Source organism: Salvelinus alpinus, chromosome 4 (assembly GCF_045679555.1).
Source record: "Salvelinus alpinus chromosome 4, SLU_Salpinus.1, whole genome shotgun sequence".
Lineage (NCBI taxonomy): Eukaryota > Metazoa > Chordata > Actinopteri > Salmoniformes > Salmonidae > Salvelinus > Salvelinus alpinus.
In genome coordinates this window covers 17,799,659-17,824,449 of record NC_092089.1, presented here as the reverse complement: position 1 = coordinate 17,824,449, position 24,791 = coordinate 17,799,659, and the positions used below count along the sequence as shown (strand labels likewise).

The window sequence follows — 24,791 nt, the reverse complement described above, 5'->3', positions numbered from 1 at the left end:
CTCTCTCTTTCTCCCTCCTCTCTCTTTCTTCCTTTCTCTCTCTTTCTCCCTCCTCTCTCTTTCTTCCTTTCTCTCTCTTTCTCTCCTCTCTCTTTCTCCCTCCTCTCTCTCTCCTCTCTCTTTCTCCCTCCTCTCTCTCTCCCTCATCCCTCACTCTTTCTCCCCCCTCATCTCTCTCTTCTCTCCCTCCTCTCTCTCTCCACTTTTCTCCCTCCTCTCTCTCTCTATTTCTCCCTCCTCTCTCTCTCTCTTTCTCCCTCCTCTCACTCTCCCCCCTCATCTCTTTCTCCTCATCCCTCACTCTCTCCCCCCTCCCTCTCATTTCATCGCTCCCCCTCTCTTAGTCCTACCCCTCACCTCCACTTCTCCATCAAGCACCCTCACACCCTGTCCTGGAAGTACTATAAGATGTTCCAGTGTAAAGCCCACCTGGTCATGAGGCTCATTGAGAACAGGATCAGCATGGAGTTCATGCTGCAGGTGTGTAATTTATAATCAATGTAATAATCCATCCCTCATCTAGTGTGCTGGTTCTGGTCAACATCTGGCTACACGTGAAGTCTAGTTGTTTAAACACTAATACCTACAGGGATTCAACACTAGAGTTTATTAATACTGAGGCTGGGTCATTCCAGTTCAACTACTAGCAGTTTCATGGAGGAAAGCATTTTCCATCCTCAAATCATTGGACCACAGATCCCAGTACTACACCAGATCCCAGCACTACACCAGATCCCAGCACTACACCAGATCCCAGCACTACACCAGATCCCAGCACTACACCAGATCCCAGCACTACACCAGATCCCAGCACTACACCAGATCCCAGCACCACACCAGATCCCAGCACCACACCAGATCCCAGCACCACACCAGATCCCAGCACCACACCAGATCCCAGCACCCCACCAGATCCCAGCACTCCACCAGATCCCAGCACTCCACCAGATCCCAGCACTCCACCAGATCCCAGCACTCCACCAGATCCCAGCACTCCACCAGATCCCAGCACTCCACCAGATCCCAGCACTACACCAGATCCCAGCACTACACCAGATCCCAGCACTACACCAGATCCCAGCACTACATCAGATCCCAGCACTACACCAGATCCCAGCACTACACCAGATCCCAGCACTACACCAGATCCCAGCACTACACCAGATCCCAGCACTACATTGACTCTTCCCCTGTTCAGCTCCTGAGCCTGGCCAGTACAGCGTCCTCGCAGAAGTACCAGTCACACATGTGGAGTCAGATACATGAACTAGATGATTCTGTTTCCTGTCTGCTAGGTGTTCAACAAGTTACTAAGCCTGGCCAGTACAGCGTCCTCGCAGAAGTACCAGTCACACATGTGGAGTCAGATGCTGGTATCCACCCACAGCTTCCTCAAATCCATCTCCAACGTGTCGGGGAAGGACATAGGACCCCTCATCAAGCAGTGGGTGTATCCTTTCACCTGTCAATCAGACCACTGGAGGGAGAGGTAACGTGACTATAACACTGTAATAGCAGATTAATAGTTAGGACCCTCATCAAGCAATAGGTGTGTCCTTTCACCTGTCAATCAGACCACTGGAGGGAGAGGTAACGTGACTATAACACTGTAATAGCAGATTAATAGTTAGGACCCTCATCAAGCAGTAGGTGTGTCCTTTCAGTTCCCTCAGACTGCTTAGCAGAACACTGGAGACACTGGCCTGGTTAGAACACTAACGACAGACTGGCCTGGTTGGAACACTAACGACTGACTGGCCTGGTTGGAACACTAACGACAGACTGGCCTGGTTAGAACACTAACGACAGACTGGCCTGGTTAGAACACTAACGACAGACTGGCCTGGTTAGAACACTAACGACAGACTGGCCTGGTTAGAACACTAACGACAGACTGGCCTGGTTAGAACACTAACGACAGACTGGCCTGGTTAGAACACTAACGACAGACTGGCCTGGTTAGAACACTAACGACAGACTGGCCTGGTTAGAACACTAACGACAGACTGGCCTGGTTAGAACACTAACGACTGACTGGCCTGGTTGGAACACTAAAGACTGACTGGCCTGGTTGGAACACTAACGACAGACTGGCCTGGTTAGAACACTAACGACAGACTGGCCTGGTTAGAACACTAACGACAGACTGGCCTGGTTAGAACACTAACGACAGACTGGCCTGGTTAGAACACTAACGACAGACTGGCCTGGTTAGAACACTAACGACAGACTGGCCTGGTTAGAACACTAACGACTGACTGGCCTGGTTGGAACACTAACGACTGACTGGCCTGGTTGGAACACTAACGACAGACTGGCCTGGTTAGAACACTAACGACAGACTGGCCTGGTTAGAACACTAACGACAGACTGGCCTGGTTAGAACACTAACGACAGACTGGCCTGGTTAGGACACTAACGACTGACTGGCCTGGTTAGGACACTAACGACTGACTGTCCTGGTTGGAACACTAACGACTGACTGGCCTGGTTAGAACACTAACGACCGACTGGCCTGGTTGGAACACTAACGACCGACTGGCCTGGTTAGAACACTAACGACTGACTGGCCTGGTTAGAACACTAACGACTGACTGGCCTGGTTGGAACACTAACGACAGACTGGCCTGGTTGGAACACTAACGACAGACTGGCCTGGTTAGAACACTAACGACAGACTGGCCTGGTTAGAACACTAACGACAGACTGGCCTGGTTAGAACACTAAGGACTGACTGGCCTGGTTAGAACACTAAGGACTGACTGGCCTGGTTAGAACACTAAGGACTGACTGGCCTGGTTAGAACACTAAGGACCGACTGGCCTGGTTAGAACACTAAGGACCGACTGGCCTGGTTGGAACACTAACGACCGACTGGCCTGGTTGGAACACTAACGACTGACTGGCCTGGTTAGAACACTAACGACTGACTGGCCTGGTTAGAACACTAACGACCGACTGGCCTGGTTAGAACACTAACGACTGACTGGCCTGGTTAGAACACTAACGACTGACTGGCCTGGTTGGAACACTAACGACTGACTGGCCTGGTTAGAACACTAACGACTGACTGGCCTGGTTGGAACACTAACGACTGACTGGCCTGGTTGGAACACTAACGACTGACTGGCCTGGTTAGAACACTAACGACTGACTGGCCTGGTTAGAACACTAACGACTGACTGGCCTGGTTAGAACACTAAGGACTGACTGGCCTGGTTAGAACACTAACGACAGACTGGCCTGGTTGGAACACTAACGACTGACTGGCCTGGTTGGAACACTAACGACAGACTGGCCTGGTTAGAACACTAACGACAGACTGGCCTGGTTAGAACACTAACGACAGACTGGCCTGGTTAGAACACTAAGGACTGACTGGCCTGGTTAGAACACTAAGGACTGACTGGCCTGGTTAGAACACTAAGGACCGACTGGCCTGGTTAGAACACTAAGGACTGACTGGCCTGGTTGGAACACTAACGACCGACTGGCCTGGTTGGAACACTAACGACCGACTGGCCTGGTTAGAACACTAACGACTGACTGGCCTGGTTAGAACACTAACGACCGACTGGCCTGGTTAGAACACTAACGACTGACTGGCCTGGTTAGAACACTAACGACTGACTGGCCTGGTTGGAACACTAACGACTGACTGGCCTGGTTAGAACACTAACGACTGACTGGCCTGGTTGGAACACTAACGACTGACTGGCCTGGTTGGAACACTAACGACTGACTGGCCTGGTTAGAACACTAACGACTGACTGGCCTGGTTAGAACACTAACGACTGACTGGCCTGGTTAGAACACTAAGGACTGACTGGCCTGGTTAGAACACTAACGACTGACTGGCCTGGTTGGAACACTAACGACTGACTGGCCTGGTTGGAACACTAACGACTGACTGGCCTGGTTGGAACACTAACGACTGACTGGCCTGGTTGGAACACTAACGACTGACTGGCCTGGTTAGAACACTAACGACTGACTGGCCTGGTTGGAACACTAACGACTGACTGGCCTGGTTGGAACACTAACGACTGACTGGCCTGGTTAGAACACTAACGACTGACTGGCCTGGTTAGAACACTAACGACTGACTGGCCTGGTTAGAACACTAACGACTGACTGGCCTGGTTAGAACACTAACGACTGACTGGCCTGGTTGGAACACTAACGACTGACTGGCCTGGTTAGGACGCTAACGACCGACTGGCCTGGTTAGAACACTAACGACAGACTGGCCTGGTTATAAAGCCTCTTTAAGCAGTGTAATAATTGAACTCTTCAACTGATGAACCGTATATATGCATTTTGCATTTTCAGATGACTGATTTTGTATCTTATAAGTTCACGGTAATGTCCAGAGATGTCAACTGACATGGAAATGTGTTGTACATATGACCAGTCAGCAGAAAGGTCTTGTCTATTTATAGTCTGTATGTAATATCAAGGCTTTGGATGATTTAATATCCACTATACAACTGGAAATATACCATATCACCAACATTTTCCCAAAACCATTCCTGTGGTTATTACACTGCAGTAATTTAATGATTCACGCTGATTGCTCTAGTTATTACGTTGAACTACCATTGTGCCCCTGATTGGGATCTGGACTGTAATTGTTTCAGTTTTAGATATTAGCCTTAATTCAAAGCCCACAGAGACCAGAGTGCTGTGGTGAAATTCTTTGGCAGTTTTGCCTTCAACAGGAAACGGAACGTTCTAGAACTGGAGATCCGACAGGACTACACCTCCTCTGGAACACAGAAATATGTGGTAGGTCCTCTTTGAACTGAGTTGGTTTAACTTTACTGGTGTGCTGCGGATGGGCGCAGTTAGCACTTTTGGGACGATTCGATTGGGTCCATTGTACCAGCAAAGCTAAATCAAGCTACCGCAAATATTTGACATTTTATGTTTGACCCAAGTCTGAGATTTAGTAGTGAGGTGAATCACTGTCTTTGTTCTGTAGGGACCCATCAAGGTGACAGTACAGGAGCTGGATGGATCCTTCAACCACACGCTACAGATCGAAGAGAACAGCCTGAAGCACGACATCCCCTGCCACTCCAAGAGCAGACGGTAAACTCAAGCATCTTGTTTCTGTTATTACCAACACATTTCAACAAGCCTAATGCACTGCTGTCTTAGCTGTAGTTAAGAGGACCAGGCCTAATGCACTGCCGTCTTAGCTGTAGTTAAGAGGACCAGGCCTAATGCACTGCTGTCTTAGCTGTAGTTAAGAGGACCAGGCCTAATGCACTGCTGTCTTAGCTGTAGTTAAGAGGACCAGGCCTAATGCACTGCTGTCTTAGCTGTAGTTAAGAGGACCAGGCCTAATGCACTGCTGTCTTAGCTGTAGTTAAGAGGACCAAGCCTAATGCACTGCTGTCTTAGCTGTAGTTAAGAGGACCAAGCCTAATGCACTGCTGTCTTAGCTGTAGTTAAGAGGACCAAGCCTAATGCACTGCTGTCTTAGCTGGAGTTAAGAGGACCAAGCCTAATGCACTGCTGTCTTAGCTGTAGTTAAGAAGACCAGGCCTAATGCAATGCTGTCTTAGCTGTAGTTAAGAAGACCAGGCCTAATGCAATGCTGTCTTAGCTGTAGTTAAGAGGACCAGGCCTAATGCACTGCTGTCTTAGCTGTAGTTAAGAGGACCAGGCCTAATGCACTGCTGTCTTAGCTGTAGTTAAGAAGACCAGGCCTAATGCAATGCTGTCTTAGCTGTAGTTAAGAGGACCAGGCCTAATGCACTGCTGTCTTAGCTGTAGTTAAGAGGGCCAGGCCTAATGCACTGCTGTCTTAGCTGTAGTTAAGAAGACCAGGCCTAATGCAATGCTGTCTTAGCTGTAGTTAAGAGGACCAGGCCTAATGCACTGCTGTCTTAGCTGTAGTTAAGAGGACCAGGCCTAATGCAATGCTGTCTTAGCTGTAGTTAAGAGGACCAGGCCTAATGCACTGCCGTCTTAGCTGGAGTTAAGAGGACCAGGCCTAATGCACTGCCGTCTTAGCTGGAGTTAAGAGGACCAGGCCTAATGCACTGCTGTCTTAGCTGTAGTTAAGAGGACCAGGCCTAATGCACTGCTGTCTTAGCTGTAGTTAAGAGGACCAGGCCTAATGCACTGCTGTCTTAGCTGTAGTTAAGAAGACCAGGCCTAATGCAATGCTGTCTTAGCTGTAGTTAAGAAGACCAGGCCTAATGCAATGCTGTCTTAGCTGTAGTTAAGAGGACCAGGCCTAATGCACTGCTGTCTTAGCTGTAGTTAAGAGGACCAGGCCTAATGCACTGCTGTCTTAGCTGTAGTTAAGAAGACCAGGCCTAATGCAATGCTGTCTTAGCTGTAGTTAAGAGGACCAGGCCTAATGCACTGCTGTCTTAGCTGTAGTTAAGAGGACCAGGCCTAATGCACTGCTGTCTTAGCTGTAGTTAAGAAGACCAGGCCTAATGCAATGCTGTCTTAGCTGTAGTTAAGAGGACCAGGCCTAATGCACTGCTGTCTTAGCTGTAGTTAAGAGGACCAGGCCTAATGCAATGCTGTCTTAGCTGTAGTTAAGAGGACCAGGCCTAATGCACTGCCGTCTTAGCTGGAGTTAAGAGGACCAGGCCTAATGCACTGCCGTCTTAGCTGGAGTTAAGAGGACCAGGCCTAATGCACTGCTGTCTTAACTGTAGTTAAGAGGACCAGGCCTAATGCACTGCTGTCTTAGCTGTAGTTAAGAGGACCAGGCCTAATGCACTGCTGTCTTAGCTGTAGTTAAGAGGACCAGGCCTAATGCACTGCTGTCTTAGCTGTAGTTAAGAGGACCAGGCCTAATGCACTGCTGTCTTAGCTGTAGTTAAGAGGACCAGGCCTAATGCACTGCTGTCTTAGCTGGAGTTAAGAAGACCAGGCCTAATGCAATGCTGTCTTAGCTGTAGTTAAGAGGACCAGGCCTAATGCACTGCTGTCTTAGCTGTAGTTAAGAGGACCAGGCCTAATGCACTGCTGTCTTAGCTGTAGTTAAGAGGACCAGGCCTAATGCACTGCTGTCTTAGCTGTAGTTAAGAGGACCAGGCCTAATGCACTGCTGTCTTAGCTGTAGTTAAGAGGACCAGGCCTAATGCACTGCTGTCTTAGCTGTAGTTAAGAGGACCAGGCCTAATGCACTGCTGTCTTAGCTGTAGTTAAGAGGACCAGGCCTAATGCACTGCTGTCTTAGCTGTAGTTAAGAGGACCAGGCCTAATGCAATGCTGTCTTAGCTGTAGTTAAGAGGACCAGGCCTAATGCACTGCTGTCTTAGCTGGAGTTAAGAAGACCAGGCCTAATGCAATGCTGTCTTAGCTGTAGTTAAGAGGACCAGGCCTAATGCACTGCTGTCTTAGCTGTAGTTAAGAGGACCAGGCCTAATGCACTGCTGTCTTAGCTGTAGTTAAGAGGACCAGGCCTAATGCACTGCTGTCTTAGCTGTAGTTAAGAGGACCAGGCCTAATGCACTGCTGTCTTAGCTGGAGTTAAGAGGACCAGGCCTAATGCACTGCTGTCTTAGCTGGAGTTAAGAGGACCAGGCCTAATGCACTGCTGTCTTAGCTGTAGTTAAGAGGACCAGGCCTAATGCACTGCTGTCTTAGCTGGAGTTAAGAGGACCAGGCCTAATGCAATGCTGTCTTAGCTGTAGTTAAGAGGACCAGGCCTAATGCACTGCTGTCTTAGCTGTAGTTAAGAGGACCAGGCCTAATGCACTGCTGTCTTAGCTGTAGTTAAGAGGACCAGGCCTAATGCACTGCTGTCTTAGCTGGAGTTAAGAGGACCAGGCCTAATGCACTGCTGTCTTAGCTGGAGTTAAGAAGACCAGGCCTAATGCAATGCTGTCTTAGCTGTAGTTAAGAGGACCAGGCCTAATGCACTGCTGTCTTAGCTGTAGTTAAGAGGACCAGGCCTAATGCACTGCTGTCTTAGCTGTAGTTAAGAGGACCAGGCCTAATGCACTGCTGTCTTAGCTGGAGTTAAGAGGACCAGGCCTAATGCACTGCTGTCTTAGCTGGAGTTAAGAGGACCAGGCCTAATGCACTGCTGTCTTAGCTGTAGTTAAGAGGACCAGGCCTAATGCACTGCTGTCTTAGCTGTAGTTAAGAGGACCAGGCCTAATGCACTGCTGTCTTAGCTGTAGTTAAGAGGACCAGGCCTAATGCACTGCTGTCTTAGCTGTAGTTAAGAGGACCAGGCCTAATGCAATGCTGTCTTAGCTGGAGTTAAGAAGACCAAGCCTAATGCAATGCCGTCTTAGCTGGAGTTAAGAAGACCAGGCCTAATGCACTGCTGTCTTAGCTGTAGTTAAGAAGACCAGGCCTAATGCACTGCTGTCTTAGCTGGAGTTAAGAAGACCAGGCCTAATGCAATGCCGTCTTAGCTGTAGTTAAGAAGACCAGGCCTAATGCAATGCCGTCTTAGCTGTAGTTAAGAAGACCAGGCCTAATGCACTGCTGTCTTAGCTGTAGTTAAGAAGACCAGGCCTAATGCACTGCTGTCTTAGCTGGAGTTAAGAAGACCAGGCCTAATGCAATGCCGTCTTAGCTGTAGTTAAGAAGACCAGGCCTAATGCAATGCCGTCTTAGCTGTAGTTAAGAAGACCAGGCCTAATGCAATGCCGTCTTAGCTGTAGTTAAGAAGACCAGGCCTAATGCACTGCTGTCTTAGCTGTAGTTAAGAAGACCAGGCCTAATGCAATGCCGTCTTAGCTGTAGTTAAGAAGACCAGGCCTAATGCAATGCTGTCTTAGCTGTAGTTAAGAGGACCAGGCCTAATGCAATGCCGTCTTAGCTGTAGTTAAGAAGACCAGGCCTAATGCACTGCTGTCTTAGCTGTAGTTAAGAAGACCAGGCCTAATGCAATGCTGTCTTAGCTGTAGTTAAGAAGACCAGGCCTAATGCAATGCCGTCTTAGCTGTAGTTAAGAAGACCAGGCCTAATGCAATGCTGTCTTAGCTGTAGTTAAGAGGACCAAGCCTAATGCAATGCCGTCTTAGCTGTAGTTAAGAAGACCAGGCCTAATGCAATGCTGTCTTAGCTGTAGTTAAGAGGACCAGGCCTAATGCAATGCTGTCTTAGCTCTAGTTAAGAAGACCAGGCCTAATGCACTGCTGTCTTAGCTGTAGTTAAGAAGACCAGGCCTAATGCAATGCTGTCTTAGCTGTAGTTAAGAAGACCAGGCCTAATGCAATGCCGTCTTAGCTGTAGTTAAGAAGACCAAGCCTAATGCAATGCCGTCTTAGCTGTAGTTAAGAAGACCAGGCCTAATGCAATGCTGTCTTAGCTGTAGTTAAGAGGACCAGGCCTAATGCAATGCTGTCTTAGCTGTAGTTAAGAAGACCAGGCCTAATGCACTGCTGTCTTAGCTGTAGTTAAGAAGACCAGGCCTAATGCAATGCTGTCTTAGCTGTAGTTAAGAGGACCAAGCCTAATGCAATGCCGTCTTAGCTGTAGTTAAGAAGACCAGGCCTAATGCAATGCTGTCTTAGCTGTAGTTAAGAGGACCAGGCCTAATGCAATGCTGTCTTAGCTGTAGTTAAGAAGACCAGGCCTAATGCACTGCTGTCTTAGCTGTAGTTAAGAAGACCAGGCCTAATGCAATGCTGTCTTAGCTGTAGTTAAGAAGACCAGGCCTAATGCAATGCCGTCTTAGCTGTAGTTAAGAAGACCAGGCCTAATGCAATGCTGTCTTAGCTGTAGTTAAGAGGACCAAGCCTAATGCAATGCCGTCTTAGCTGTAGTTAAGAAGACCAGGCCTAATGCAATGCTGTCTTAGCTGTAGTTAAGAGGACCAGGCCTAATGCAATGCTGTCTTAGCTGTAGTTAAGAAGACCAGGCCTAATGCACTGCTGTCTTAGCTGTAGTTAAGAAGACCAGGCCTAATGCAATGCTGTCTTAGCTGTAGTTAAGAAGACCAGGCCTAATGCAATGCCGTCTTAGCTGTAGTTAAGAAGACCAAGCCTAATGCAATGCCGTCTTAGCTGTAGTTAAGAAGACCAGGCCTAATGCAATGCCGTCTTAGCTGTAGTTAAGAAGACCAGGCCTAATGCAATGCCGTCTTAGCTGTAGTTAAGAAGACCAGGCCTAATGCAATGCTGTCTTAGCTGTAGTTAAGAAGACCAGGCCTAATGCAATGCCGTCTTAGCTGTAGTTAAGAAGACCAGGCCTAATGCAATGCCGTCTTAGCTGTAGTTAAGAAGAACAGGCCTAATGCAATGCCGTCTTAGCTGTAGTTAAGAAGACCAGGCCTAATGCAATGCCGTCTTAGCTGTAGTTAAGAAGAACAGGCCTAATGCAATGCCGTCTTAGCTGTAGTTAAGAAGACCAGGCCTAATGCAATGCCGTCTTAGCTGTAGTTAAGAAGACCAAGCCTAATGCAATGCCGTCTTAGCTGTAGTTAAGAAGACCAGGCCTAATGCAATGCCGTCTTAGCTGTAGTTAAGAAGACCAGGCCTAATGCAATGCCGTCTTAGCTGTAGTTAAGAAGACCAGGCCTAATGCAATGCTGTCTTAGCTGTAGTTAAGAGGACCAAGCCTAATGCAATGCCGTCTTAGCTGTAGTTAAGAAGACCAGGCCTAATGCAATGCTGTCTTAGCTGTAGTTAAGAGGACCAGGCCTAATGCAATGCTGTCTTAGCTGTAGTTAAGAAGACCAGGCCTAATGCACTGCTGTCTTAGCTGTAGTTAAGAAGACCAGGCCTAATGCAATGCTGTCTTAGCTGTAGTTAAGAAGACCAGGCCTAATGCAATGCCGTCTTAGCTGTAGTTAAGAAGACCAAGCCTAATGCAATGCCGTCTTAGCTGTAGTTAAGAAGACCAGGCCTAATGCAATGCCGTCTTAGCTGTAGTTAAGAAGACCAGGCCTAATGCAATGCCGTCTTAGCTGTAGTTAAGAAGACCAGGCCTAATGCAATGCTGTCTTAGCTGTAGTTAAGAAGACCAGGCCTAATGCAATGCCGTCTTAGCTGTAGTTAAGAAGACCAGGCCTAATGCAATGCCGTCTTAGCTGTAGTTAAGAAGAACAGGCCTAATGCAATGCTGTCTTAGCTGTAGTTAAGAAGACCAGGCCTAATGCAATGCCGTCTTAGCTGTAGTTAAGAAGACCAAGCCTAATGCAATGCCGTCTTAGCTGTAGTTAAGAAGACCAGGCCTAATGCAATGCCGTCTTAGCTGTAGTTAAGAAGACCAGGCCTAATGCACTGCTGTCTTAGCTGTAGTTAAGAAGACCAGGCCTAATGCAATGCCGTCTTAGCTGTAGTTAAGAGGACCAGGCCTAATGCAATGCTGTCTTAGCTGTAGTTAAGAAGACCAGGCCTAATGCACTGCTGTCTTAGCTGTAGTTAAGAAGACCAGGCCTAATGCAATGCTGTCTTAGCTGTAGTTAAGAAGACCAGGCCTAATGCAATGCCGTCTTAGCTGTAGTTAAGAAGACCAAGCCTAATGCAATGCCGTCTTAGCTGTAGTTAAGAAGACCAGGCCTAATGCAATGCCGTCTTAGCTGTAGTTAAGAAGACCAGGCCTAATGCAATGCCGTCTTAGCTGTAGTTAAGAAGACCAGGCCTAATGCAATGCTGTCTTAGCTGTAGTTAAGAAGACCAGGCCTAATGCAATGCCGTCTTAGCTGTAGTTAAGAAGACCAGGCCTAATGCAATGCTGTCTTAGCTGTAGTTAAGAAGACCAGGCCTAATGCAATGCCGTCTTAGCTGTAGTTAAGAAGACCAGGCCTAATGCAATGCCGTCTTAGCTGTAGTTTGGAGGACCAAGCCTAATGCAATGCAGTCTTAGCTGTAGTTTGGAGGACCAAGCCTAATGCAATGCCGTCTTAGCTGTAGTTAAGAAGACCAGGCCTAATGCAATGCTGTCTTAGCTGTAGTTAAGAGGACCAAGCCTAATGCAATGCCGTCTTAGCTGTAGTTTGGAGGACCAAGCCTAATGCAATGCCGTCTTAGCTGTAGTTAAGAAGACCAGGCCTAATGCAATGCTGTCTTAGCTGTAGTTAAGAGGACCAAGCCTAATGCAATGCCGTCTTAGCTGTAGTTTGGAGGACCAAGCCTAATGCAATGCAGTCTTAGCTGTAGTTTGGAGGACCAAGCCTAATGCAATGCCGTCTTAGCTGTAGTTAAGAGGACCAAGCCTAATGCAATGCCGTCTTAGCTGTAGTTTGGAGGACCAAGCCTAATGCAATGCAGTCTTAGCTGTAGTTTGGAGGACCAAGCCTAATGCAATGCCGTCTTAGCTGTAGTTAAGAGGACCAGGCCTAATGCAATGCCGTCTTAGCTGTAGTTTGGAGGACCAAGCCTAATGCAATGCAGTCTTAGCTGTAGTTTGGAGGACCAAGCCTAATGCAATGCCGTCTTAGCTGTAGTTAAGAGGACCAGGCCTAATGCAATGCCGTCTTAGCTGTAGTTAAGAAGACCAGGCCTAATGCAATGCTGTCTTAGCTGTAGTTAAGAAGACCAGGCCTAATGCAATGCTGTCTTAGCTGTAGTTAAGAGGACCAAGCCTAATGCAATGCCGTCTTAGCTGTAGTTAAGAAGACCAGGCCTAATGCAATGCTGTCTTAGCTGTAGTTAAGAAGACCAGGCCTAATGCAATGCTGTCTTAGCTGTAGTTAAGAGGACCAAGCCTAATGCAATGCCGTCTTAGCTGTAGTTAAGAAGACCAGGCCTAATGCAATGCCGTCTTAGCTGTAGTTAAGAAGACCAGGCCTAATGCAATGCTGTCTTAGCTGTAGTTAAGAAGACCAGGCCTAATGCAATGCTGTCTTAGCTGTAGTTAAGAAGACCAGGCCTAATGCAATGCTGTCTTAGCTGTAGTTAAGAGGACCAAGCCTAATGCAATGCCGTCTTAGCTGTAGTTAAGAAGACCAAGCCTAATGCAATGCTGTCTTAGCTGTAGTTAAGAAGACCAGGCCTAATGCAATGCTGTCTTAGCTGTAGTTTGGAGGACCAAGCCTAATGCAATGCCGTCTTAGCTGTAGTTTGGAGGACCAAGCCTAATGCAATGCCGTCTTAGCTGTAGTTTGGAGGACCAAGCCTAATGCAATGCTGTCTTAGCTGTAGTTAAGAGGACCAAGCCTAATGCAATGCTGTCTTAGCTGTAGTTAAGAGGACCAAGCCTAATGCAATGCTGTCTTAGCTGTAGTTAAGAAGACCAGGCCTAATGCAATGCTGTCTTAGCTGTAGTTAAGAGGACCAAGCCTAATGCAATGCCGTCTTAGCTGTAGTTAAGAAGACCAAGCCTAATGCAATGCTGTCTTAGCTGTAGTTAAGAAGACCAGGCCTAATGCAATGCTGTCTTAGCTGTAGTTAAGAGGACCAAGCCTAATGCAATGCCGTCTTAGCTGTAGTTAAGAAGACCAAGCCTAATGCAATGCTGTCTTAGCTGTAGTTAAGAAGACCAGGCCTAATGCAATGCTGTCTTAGCTGTAGTTTGGAGGACCAAGCCTAATGCAATGCCGTCTTAGCTGTAGTTTGGAGGACCAAGCCTAATGCAATGCCGTCTTAGCTGTAGTTTGGAGGACCAAGCCTAATGCACTGCTGTCTTAGCTGTAGTTAAGAGGACCAAGCCTAATGCAATGCCGTCTTAGCTGGAGTTTGGAGGACCAAGCCTAATGCAATGCTGTCTTAGCTGTAGTTAAGAGGACCAAGCCTAATGCAATGCTGTCTTAGCTGTAGTTAAGAGGACCAAGCCTAATGCAATGCTGTCTTAGCTGTAGTTTGGAGGACCAAGCCTAATGCAATGCCGTCTTAGCTGTAGTTTGGAGGACCAAGCCTAATGCAATGCCGTCTTAGCTGTAGTTTGGAGGACCAAGCCTAATGCAATGCTGTCTTAGCTGTAGTTTGGAGGACCAAGCCTAATGCAATGCCGTCTTAGCTGTAGTTTGGAGGACCAAGCCTAATGCAATGCCGTCTTAGCTGTAGTTTGGAGGACCAAGCCTAATGCAATGCTGTCTTAGCTGTAGTTTGGAGGATCAAGCCTAATGCACTGCTGTCTTAGCTGTAGTTTGGAGGACCAAGCCTAATGCACTGCTGTCTTAGCTGTAGTTTGGAGGACCAAGCCTAATGCAATGCTGTCTTAGCTGTAGTTTGGAGGACCAAGCCTAATGCAATGCCATCTTAGCTGTAGTTTGGAGGATCAAGCCTAATGCACTGCTGTCTTAGCTGTAGTTTGGAGGATCAAGTGTCCCTCAGTTTATCTCCACCTCCTGAGAGTTTCTATTTTCTTCCAGAAACAAGAAGAAGAAGATCCCTTTGATGAACGGGGAGGAGGTTGACATGGACCTGTCTGCTATGGAGTAAGACTTTATACTGTTCCCCTTCTCTCTGTCTGCTATGGAGTAAGACTTTATACTGTTCCCCTTCTCTCTGTCTGCTATGGAGTAAGACTTTATACTGTTCCCCTTCTCTCTGTCTGCTATGGAGTAAGACTTTATACTGTTCCCCTTCTCTCTGTCTGCTATGGAGTAAGACTTTATACTGTTCCCCTTCTCTCTGTCTGCTATGGAGTAAGACTTTATACTGTTCCCCTTCTCTCTGTCTGCTATGGAGTAAGACTTTATACTGTTCCCCTTCTCTCTGTCTGCTATGGAGTAAGACTATACTGTTCCCCTTCTCTCTGTCTGCTATGGAGTAAGACTTTATACTGTTCCCCTTCTCTCTGTCTGCTATGGAGTAAGACTTTATACTGTTCCCCTTCTCTCTGTCTGCTATGGAGTAAGACTTTATACTGTTCCCCTTCTCTCTGTCTGCTATGGAGTAAGACTTTATACTGTTCCCCTTCTCTCTGTCTGCTATGGAGTAAGACTTTATACTGTTCCCCTTCTCTCTGTCTGCTATGGAGTAAGACTTTATACTGTTCCCCTTCTCTCTGTCTGCTATGGAGTAAGACTATACTGTTCCCCTTCTCTCTGTCTGCTATGGAGTAAGACTTTATACTGTTCCCCTTCTCTCTGTCTGCTATGGAGTAAGACTTTATACTGTTCCCCTTCTCTCTGTCTGCTATGGAGTAAGACTTTATACTGTTCCCCTTCTCTCTGTCTGCTATGGAGTAAGACTTTATACTGTTCCCCTTCTCTCTGTCTGCTATGGAGTAAGACTTTATACTGTTCCCCTTCTCTCTGTCTGCTATGGAGTAAGACTTTATACTGTTCTCCTTCTCTCTGTCTGCTATGGAGTAAGACTTTATACTGTTCCCCTTCTCTCTGTCTGCTATGGAGTAAGACTTTATACTGTTCCCCTTCTCTCTGTCTGCTATGGAGTAAGACTTTATACTGTTCCCCTTCTCTCTGTCTGCTATGGAGTAAGACTTTATACTGTTCCCCTTCTCTCTGTCTGCTATGGAGTAAGACTTTATACTGTTCTCCTTCTCTCTGTCTGCTATGGAGTAAGACTTTATACTGTTCCCCTTCTCTCTGTCTGCTATGGAGTAAGACTTTATACTGTTCCCCTTCTCGCTCTCTCTACTACTTTATACTGTTCCCCTTCTCTCTCTCTCTCTCTCTCTCTCTCTGTCTGTCTGCTCACCCTCCTTAACAGACAAGTCACCCTCCTTAACAGACAAGTCACCCTCCTTAACAGACAAGTCACCCTCCTTAACAGACAAGTCACCCTCCTTAACAGACAAGTCACCCTCCTTAACAGACAAGTCACCCTCCTTAACAGACAAGTCACCCTCCTTAACAGACAAGTCACCCTCCTTAACAGACAAGTGTTACATTCGTTCCATAAAGAATCTAAAACTGAACTCTGTTTCCCACGCAGTGCGGATTCTCCCTTGCTGTGGATCCGGATCGATCCAGACATGTCCATCCTGCGTAAGGTGGAGTTTGAGCAGGCAGACTTCATGTGGCAGTACCAGCTCAGGTACAGGACTCTTCACCTTTTACTTTTAGGAACTGTCCGTTGCATGGATTTGTTTCTTCATGTATTCTTGAGCACAGGTTCAAAAAGACTATCCTTATTTACAAACATGACAAAGATGACTACAGATCACGCCACAGATCACAGAGCCGTGACCACAGATCACGCCACAGAGCCGTGACCACAGATCACGCCACAGAGCCGCGACTGCAGATCGGGCCACAGAGCCGCGACTGCAGATCGGGCCACAGAGCCATGATAGCACAAGCTATAGATCTGACATTTCAACATGAAGTTCAATGCGAACTAGAAAAGGTGTGTTTGCTTGTCCTGGAAGTATTCTTCACGGTTCAGAAGTATCTTCCTCAGGTACGAGCGGGACGTAGTGGCCCAGGAGGAGTCTATTTTAGCCCTGGAGAAGTTCCCCACGCCGGCCTCCCGTCTGGCCCTCACTGACATCCTAGAACAGGACCAGTGTTTCTACAAGGTCCGCCAGGGGGCCTGCTTCTGCCTCGCCAAGGTAAGAAGTCCACTTCACCCATCCACCTTTATCCCTCCGTTGATTCATTACCCACGGTCGGGTTTTAGTGTGATGAATCCAGAGTTGAGCACATCGTTCCTTTATTCTAAGTCAAGGGGACTGCTGCGGCATTAGGCCACCCACCTTCCTAGTCTTCGTTCTTCTTTTAAAACCTAATTCGACAGCCCCTATAGAACGTTATCCTGTGGATTGTTTTTTGCTTTATCCGTCAAACCCCCCTCCTATATCTGAGTGATTTCCTCCATTTATAATATTTTCACCTGAATCCATATTTTCTTCAAATCAGAAATGGATGTGGAGTTCCATCAGGTTTCATTGGCTTCCAGAATTGAATTTAGCTAGTTGATGGTCAGACCACAGGATGTTAACGGGTACCCCTGATAGCCTTGGCAGGCCGGTGATAGGCTGTCTTTGTTGAAAGAGTGGGAGCCGGCAGGAAAGGCTTAGGGGCAAGTCCAAGCAGAGTCCACACACCCACACTTAGATACACACACTCACATATACACACACCCGTCCACCCCAGGGCCTTGTGAAAAATGACAACATCCTGACCGCTCGCCCCAGCTCTGTAGGGAGACCCTCAGCTCTGTCCTCCTCTCTAATATCCTGCTGAGAGAGAGCAGGGAGACTCTCGGCTCTGTCCTCCTCTAATATCCTGCTGAGAGAGAGCAGGGAGACCCTCGGCTCTGTCCTCCTCTAATATCCTGCTGAGAGAGAGCAGGGAGACCCTCAGCTCTGTCCTCCTCTCTAATATCCTGCTGAGAGAGAGCGGGGAGACCCTCAGCTCTGTCCTCCTCTCTAATATCCTGCTGAGAGAGAGCAGGGAGACCCTCAGCTCTGTCCTCCTCTCTAATATCCTGCTGAGAGAGAGCAGGGAGACCCTCAGCTCTGTCCTCCTCTAATATCCTGCTGAGAGAGAGCAGGGAGACCCTCAGCTCTGTCACTTCCTCATGTAACAGACTAGAAGCCAGTCTGCTTAGAAGCCAGTCTGCTAGAAGAAGCCAGTCTGCTAGAAGAAGCCAGTCTGCTAGAAGAAGCCAGTCTGCTAGAAGAAGCCAGTCTGCTAGAAGAAGCCAGTCTGCTAGAAGAAGACAGTTGTTCTGAACTCTGGAAAATCTAATCAAAGTTACGCTCTCTAGGCCTCCCGGGTGGGGCAGTGGTCTAGGGCACTGCATCGCAGCGCTAGCTGCGCCACCAGAGACTCTGGGTTCGCGCCCAGGCTCTGTCGCAGCCGGCCGCGACCGGGAGGTCCGTGGGGCGACGCACAATTGGCCTAGCGTCGTCCGGGTTAGGGAGGGTTTGGCGGTAGGGATATCCTCGTCTCATCGCGCACCAGCGAATCCTGTGGCGGGCCGGGCGCAGTGTGCGCTAACCAAGGGAGCCAGGTGCACGGTGTTTTCTCCGACACATTGGTGCGGCTGGCTTCCAGGTTGGAGGCGCGCTGTGTTAAGAAGCAGTGCGGCTTGGTTGGGTTGTGTTTCGGAGGACGCATGGCTTTCGACCTTCGTCTCTCCCGAGCCCGTACGGGAGTTGTAGCGATGAGACAAGATAGTAATTACTAGCAATTGGATACCACGAAAATTGGGGAGAAAAGGGGGTAAAATTTATTTTAAAATTTAAAAAAGTTACGCTCTCTTGTCCCCTTGCAGTTAACTTTCAAATGAATAGCACAACGTTTTGTCTAGGAAACCTTCAGAGTGTCATGTGCTATCCTAGTTAGATTACTAGCTAATACGTCTATTATTTAGTATCTTCTGTGTCTAGATAGCGAACTCCACTGCTCTGTGAAGTCCCTGTTCACCAGGATAGCTAGCTGTCACACATCAGCTCAGATAGAGCAGGAGGAGGAAGCTGTATCACGTATTTCCTGTTTTTAATATTCATAGATAGCCAACTCCATGATGAGCACGTGGACCGGTCCTCCAGCCATGAAGTCTCTGTTCACCAGGATAGCTAGCTATCACACAGGAAGCTGTATCACGTATTTCCTGTTTTTAATATTCATAGATAGCCAACTCCATGATGAGCACGTGGACCGGTCCTCCAGCCATGAAGTCTCTGTTCACCAGGATGTTCTGCTGTAAGAGCTGTCCAAATATCGTCAAGACCAACACCTTCATCAGCTTCCAGAGCTACTTCCTACAGAAGGTATTTAACCGTCAACACGTCACCTTAACGTAGATCACGAGACTAAGTCTGTCTGTTAAATATCTTATCAGTCATGGGATACAAGTTACACACTGCAGAAGTTTTTACTTCGTCACAGAACCTTAACCTTTAGGAAACAATGGCGGCCAAAATCTGAATTAGTTTCCTTGTAAATTGCAGGAAATGTGTAATACTGTCGTCCAGTATTTTGACGTCTGTAATGAGCTGTGTTTGATCTATACGTAGACCATGCCTGTAGCCATGGCTCAGCTCAGAGACATCCAGAACCTCTGTCCCAAAGACGTCCTCAACTTCATCCTGGACCTCATCAAGTACAACGACAACAGGAAGAACAAGGTGAGACGGTCGTTTGTTTTGTTGTGACCAATGAAAAGAAGGGGACCGGGTGAAGCAGATGAACCGTTCAGAGAGTGTTGGACCAGGTATCGCCATCGTTGGTAATCCTGTATGGTGTTCTGGAGTTGGTTGTACTGACCACTGGGCCAGACTGGACCAGGCACTAATGCCTTTAATGTTGTTTCCCTTCTCCTTTTCCTAGTTCTCCGACAACTACTACCGTGCCGAGCTGATTGACGCCCTCACCAACTCCCTGACCCCGGCCATCAGCATCAGTAACGAGGTGCGCACCGTGGACAACCTCAACGGAGACGTACGTCTCATCCTGGAGGAGATCACACGCTCTCTGAACATGGAGAAACTACTGCCCAGCTACCGCAACACCATCACTGTCAGGTAGAGATAATCACTACTATAGATACCACTATACATTATACTATATAAACATCCTGGAGGAGATCATCACTACTGTCCAGCTACCACAACACCATCACTGTCAGGTAGAGATAATCACTACTATAGATACCACTATACATTATACTATATAAACTAAACATCCTGGAGGAGATCATCACTACTGTCCAGCTACCGCAACACCATCACTGTCAGGTAGAGATAATCACTACTATAGATACCACTATACATTATACTATATAAACTAAACATCCTGGAGGAGATCATCACTACTGTCCAGCTACCGCAACACCATCACTGTCAGGTAGAGATAATCACTACTATAGATACCACTATACATTATACTATATAAACTAAACATCCTGGAGGAGATCATCACTACTGTCCAGCTACCGCAACACCATCACTGTCAGGTAGAGATAATCACTACTATAGATACCACTATACATTATACTATATAAACTAAACATCCTAGAGGAGATCATCACTACTGTCCAGCTACCACAACACCATCACTGTCAGGTAGAGATGGTGATAAATGCGGGTGCTTGGTGTCAGTGTTTTCAGTGGCTGGTTTTACATTGTGTTGATCGATAAAAGATTGACCAAATAGTGATTGACCCAAAGCGTCATTGTTGAGCTGGCTGGTGTGGATGCTTTTTTGGCCCTTTTACCCTCTCCCCAAATATTGCCAAACACGTCCCGTACAGGAAGCTGGTTGAGTGCCAGGGTAAACCTTCCCACCTGCATGATCTTATCAATCAAAATGCCTTAAAGGCACAATCTGCAACTTTGACTTCCAGTTGTAGAACTCCAAATCTTTTTAACCCTAAAGGGTATTGGTGCGTTAGAAATCAGGAACTTTGATATAGGCTTACAGATGAGTGACCTCTCTTTCTCGTCCACCCCTCTCTCTCTCTTTCTCTCTCTCTCTCCTCCACCCCTCTCGCTCTCTCTCTCTCCTCCACCCCTCTCGCTCTCTCTCCTCCATCCCTCTCTCTCCATCTCTCTCTCTCCATCTCTCTCTCTCCTCCACCCCTCTCTCTCTCCTCTACCCCTCTTTCTCCTCCGTCCCTCTCTCTCTCCGCCATCCCCCTTCTCTCTCTCTCTCTCCTCCATCCCCCGCCTCTCTCTTTCTTCCCTCTCTCCAGTTGTCTCAGAGCTATCCGGATGCTTCAGAAGAATGGTCATATTCCCAGTGACCCCTCTCTGTTTAAATCCTATGCAGAATACGGACACTTTGTGGATGTGCGTGTCGCAGCACTGGAAGCTGTGGTGGACTACACAAGAGGTATGCACCGCACTAGTCGTAGTGAAGTTAGTAGGACACACCCTATTCCCTATGTAGTGCACTACATTTAGCCAGATCAACGTAGGGTTAGAATTAGTCCCATAGAGCTCTAACCAGAAGTAGTGCACTACATTTAGCCAGATCGACGTAGTGTTAGAATTAGTCCCATAGGGCTCTAACCAGAAGTAGTGCACTACATTTAGCCAGATCGACGTAGGGTTAGAATTAGTCCCATAGAGCTCTAACCAGATGTAGTGCACTACATTTAGCCAGATCAACGTAGTGTTAGAATTAGTCCCATAGAGCTCTAACCAGAAGTAGTGCACTACATTTAGCCAGATCAACGTAGGGTTAGAATTAGTCCCATAGGGCTCTAACCAGAAGTAGTGCACTTGACTACAGAGCTTTCAGGAAGTATTCAGACCCCTTGACTTTTTCCACATTTTTGTACTTTACAGCCTTATTCTAAAATGTATTCAATTGTTTGTTTTTTCTCATCAATCTACACACAATAACCCATAATAACAAACCAAAAACAGGTTTTTAGACATTTTTGAAAATGTATATAAAAAATAATAACTCTCACAGATATTTTACTCAGTACTTTGTTGAAGCACCTTTGGCAGCGATTACAGCCTCATGTCTTCTTGGGTATGACGCTACAAGCTTGGCACACCTGTGTTTGGGGAGTTTCTCCCATTTTTCTCTGCAGATCCTCTCAAGCTCTGTCAGGTTGGATGAGGAGCGTCACTGCACAGCTATTTTCAGGTCTCTCCAGAGATGTTAGATCAGGTTCAAGTCAGGGCTCTGGCTGGGCCACTCAAGGACATTCATAAACTTGTCCCGAAGCCACTCCTGAATTGTCTTGTCTGTGTGCTTAAGGTCGTCCTGTTGGAAGGTGAACCTTCACCCCAGTCTGAGGTCCTGAGCGTTCTGGAGCAGGTTTTCATCAAGGATCTCTCTGTACTTTGTTCTGTTCGTCTTTTCTTCAATCCTGACTAGTCTCCCAGTCCCTGCCACTGAAAACCATCCCCACAGCATGATGCTGCCACCACCATGCTTCACCGTAGGGATGGTGCCAGGTTTCCTCCAGACGTGACGCTTGGCATTCAGGCCAAAGAGTTCAATCTTGGTTTCATCAGACCAGAGAATCTTGTTTCTCATGGTCTGAGAGTCCTTTAGGTGCCTTTTGCGAAAATTGAAAAAAACGTTTCGCTTTGTCATTATGCGGTATTGTGTGTAGACTGAGGAAAAACATTTATGTAATCCATTTTAGAATAAGGCTGTAACGTAACAAAATGTGGAAAAGGGGTAGGGGGTCTGAATACTTTCCGAATGCACTCTACAAGGAGACTAGCGTGCCATTTCAGACACAGCCTAGTTCTCTGGGGTGACCACCTTGACCCTAAATATCCCTCCATCCAGACTGTCACCAGTCAGTGTGTTTTAATCTCTGGGGTGACCCTAAATATCCCTCCATCCAGACTGAATGGCACCTTTCTCAGTCGTCAGTCTGTTTCACTCTGTGGGCTGTAGCTACTAGCTAGAGAGACAATATCTCACCTCTAGAAGCAACATGCGCACACACACACACACACACACACACACACACACACACACACTCCCTGCTATGAACCTCATTATAAACTCCCTGAATGCTGATTGGCTGACAGCCGTGGTAGATCAGACCGTATACCATTGGTACGACAAAACATTTGTATTTACTGCTCTAATTACGTTGGTAACCAGTTTATAACAGCAATAAGACACCTCTGGGGTTTGTGGTACCACGGCTAAGGGCTGTGTCCAGGCACTCCGCGATGCGTCGTGCCTAAGAAAACCCCTTAGCTGTGGTATATTGGCCAAATACTACAAACCCCCGAGGTGCCTTACTGCTTAATTCATCTACCTCCCAGTCCATGCTGTCCTCAGATAAGGCTCTGGACAGAAGTAGTGCACTGAAGTAATGCCATTTTGGACACATCCTAGAGTTTAGCCCTAAATGTTAATCTCCCTCCATCCAGACAGTTTCACTCCATCTACAGAAAGAGTATCCCTTCCTGTTATAGTTGTAACATCACGCAGACTCCTACCTAGAGAGTATCCCTTCCTGTTATAGTAGTAACAACACACAGACTCCTGCCTAGAGAGTATCCCTTCCTGTTATAGTAGTAACAACACACAGACTCCTACCTAGAGAGTATCCCTTCTTGTTATAGTAGTAACAACACACCGACTCCTACCTAGAGAGTATCCCTTCTTGTTATAGTAGTAACAACACACTGACTCCTACCTAGAGAGTATCCCTTCCTGTTATAGTAGTAACAACACACAGACTCCTACCTAGAGAGTATCCCTTCCTGTTATAGTAGTAACAACACGCAGACTCCTACCTAGAGAGTATCCCTTCTTGTTATAGTAGTAACAACACAGATTCCTACCTAGAGAGTATCCCTTCCTGTTATAGTAGTAACAACACACTGACTCCTACCTAGAGAGTATCCCTTCTTGTTATAGTAGTAACAACACTCTGACTCCTACCTAGAGAGTATCCCTTCTTGTTATAGTAGTAACAACACACAGACTCCTACCTAGAGAGTATCCCTTCTTGTTATAGTAGTAACAACACACAGACTCCTACCTAGAGAGTATCCCTTCTTGTTATAGTAGTAACAACACTCTGACTCCTACCTAGAGAGTATCCCTTCTTGTTATAGTAGTAACAACACGCTGACTCCTACCTAGAGAGTATCCCTTCTTGTTATAGTAGTAACAACACACAGACTCCTACCTAGAGAGTATCCCTTCCTGTTATAGTAGTAACAACACAGATTCCTGCCTAGAGAGTATCCCTTTCCAACACGCTCTGACTCCCACACACAATCCCTGCTGACTATAAACATAATGAATCAATCTCACAGCCCTGCCTGCCTACCTGGCTGTCAGGACAGAGGTGTGTGTGTTTTAACGTGCTGTTTATTACTAGTTGACAGGAGCTCCGTGGAACTGCAGTGGCTGCTCAACATGGTCCAGAATGACCCGGCTCACTACGTCAGGTAGTGTGTGTGTGTGTGTGTGTGTGTGTGTGTGTGTGTGTGTGTGTGTGTGTGTGTGTGTGTGTGTGTGTGTGTGTGTGTGTGTGTGTGTGTGTGTCAGGTTTGTCTGTTGGGTTGGCTGCCTCATACATAAAGGTGTATTTATCTGGCTTCAGGATATGGGGACATTTTGTCTTAAAGCAGCAAGACAGCGGGGTGGTTGTTTAGTGCTGTGTAAAAACAAGGACTGTTACAGTGAATTTATCAACCGATTAAAACTCATTTAGACCTGTAGTCTGAGGAAATGTATTGATGATACTTAATGCTCAGCACTTTGAATCTAAATATATTCATCCTGATTGTTTCCCTTATTAGTGGATATTTGCCAGGAAAGGTGTTATGTGATGGGTTGTCCCAGGAAAGGTGTTATGTGATGGTTTGTCCCAGGAAAGGTGTTATGTGATGGTCTGTCCCAGGAAAGGTGTTATGTGATGGTTTGTCCCAGGAAAGGTGTTATGTGATGGTCTGTCCCAGGAAAGGTGTTATGTGATGGTTTGTCCCAGGAAAGGTGTTATGTGATGGTTTGTCCCAGGAAAGGTGTTATGTGAAGGTTTGTCCCAGGAAAGGTGTTATGTGATGGTGGTCTGTCCGAGGAAAGGTGTTATGTGGTGGTTTGTCCCAGGAAAGGTGTTATGTGATGGTCTGTCCCAGGAAAGGTGTTATGTGATGGTCTGTCCCAGGAAAGGCGTTATGTGATGGTCTGTCCCAGGAAAGGTGTTATGTGATGGTCTGTCCCAGGAAAGGTGTTATGTGATGGTCTGTCCCAGGAAAGGTGTTATGTGATGGTTTGTCCCAGGAAAGGTGTTATGTGATGGTTTGTCCGAGGAAAGGCGTTATGTGATGGTCTGTCCGAGGAAAGGTGTTATGTGATGGTCTGTCCCAGGAAAGGTGTTATGTGACGGTTTGTCCCAGGAAAGGTGTTATGTGATGGTTTGTCCCAGGAAAGGCGTTATGTGATGGTCTGTCCCAGGAAAGGCGTTATGTGATGGTCTGTCCCAGGAAAGGTGTTATGTGATGGTTTGTCCCAGGAAAGGCGTTATGTGATGGTTTGTCCCAGGAAAGGT

At 47.1% G+C, this 24,791-nt stretch overlaps 1 protein-coding gene across 2 annotated transcripts in view; it reads left to right on the top strand.

Moving 5' to 3' along the window:
* Positions 1–24,791, top strand: part of taf2 (TAF2 RNA polymerase II, TATA box binding protein (TBP)-associated factor) — a 46,427-nt gene that overhangs the window by 11,948 nt on the left and 9,688 nt on the right. For both annotated transcript variants that reach the window (XM_071395775.1, XM_071395776.1), the window contains exons 11-22: positions 345–480; positions 1,296–1,450; positions 4,674–4,788; positions 4,985–5,094; positions 14,252–14,317; positions 15,783–15,884; positions 16,251–16,401; positions 18,430–18,570; positions 18,817–18,927; positions 19,130–19,323; positions 20,493–20,632; positions 23,619–23,688. In XM_071395775.1, the coding sequence (XP_071251876.1) occupies positions 345–480; positions 1,296–1,450; positions 4,674–4,788; positions 4,985–5,094; positions 14,252–14,317; positions 15,783–15,884; positions 16,251–16,401; positions 18,430–18,570; positions 18,817–18,927; positions 19,130–19,323; positions 20,493–20,632; positions 23,619–23,688 (1,491 nt within the window). The remainder of the gene's footprint in view (positions 1–344; positions 481–1,295; positions 1,451–4,673; positions 4,789–4,984; positions 5,095–14,251; positions 14,318–15,782; positions 15,885–16,250; positions 16,402–18,429; positions 18,571–18,816; positions 18,928–19,129; positions 19,324–20,492; positions 20,633–23,618; positions 23,689–24,791) is intronic.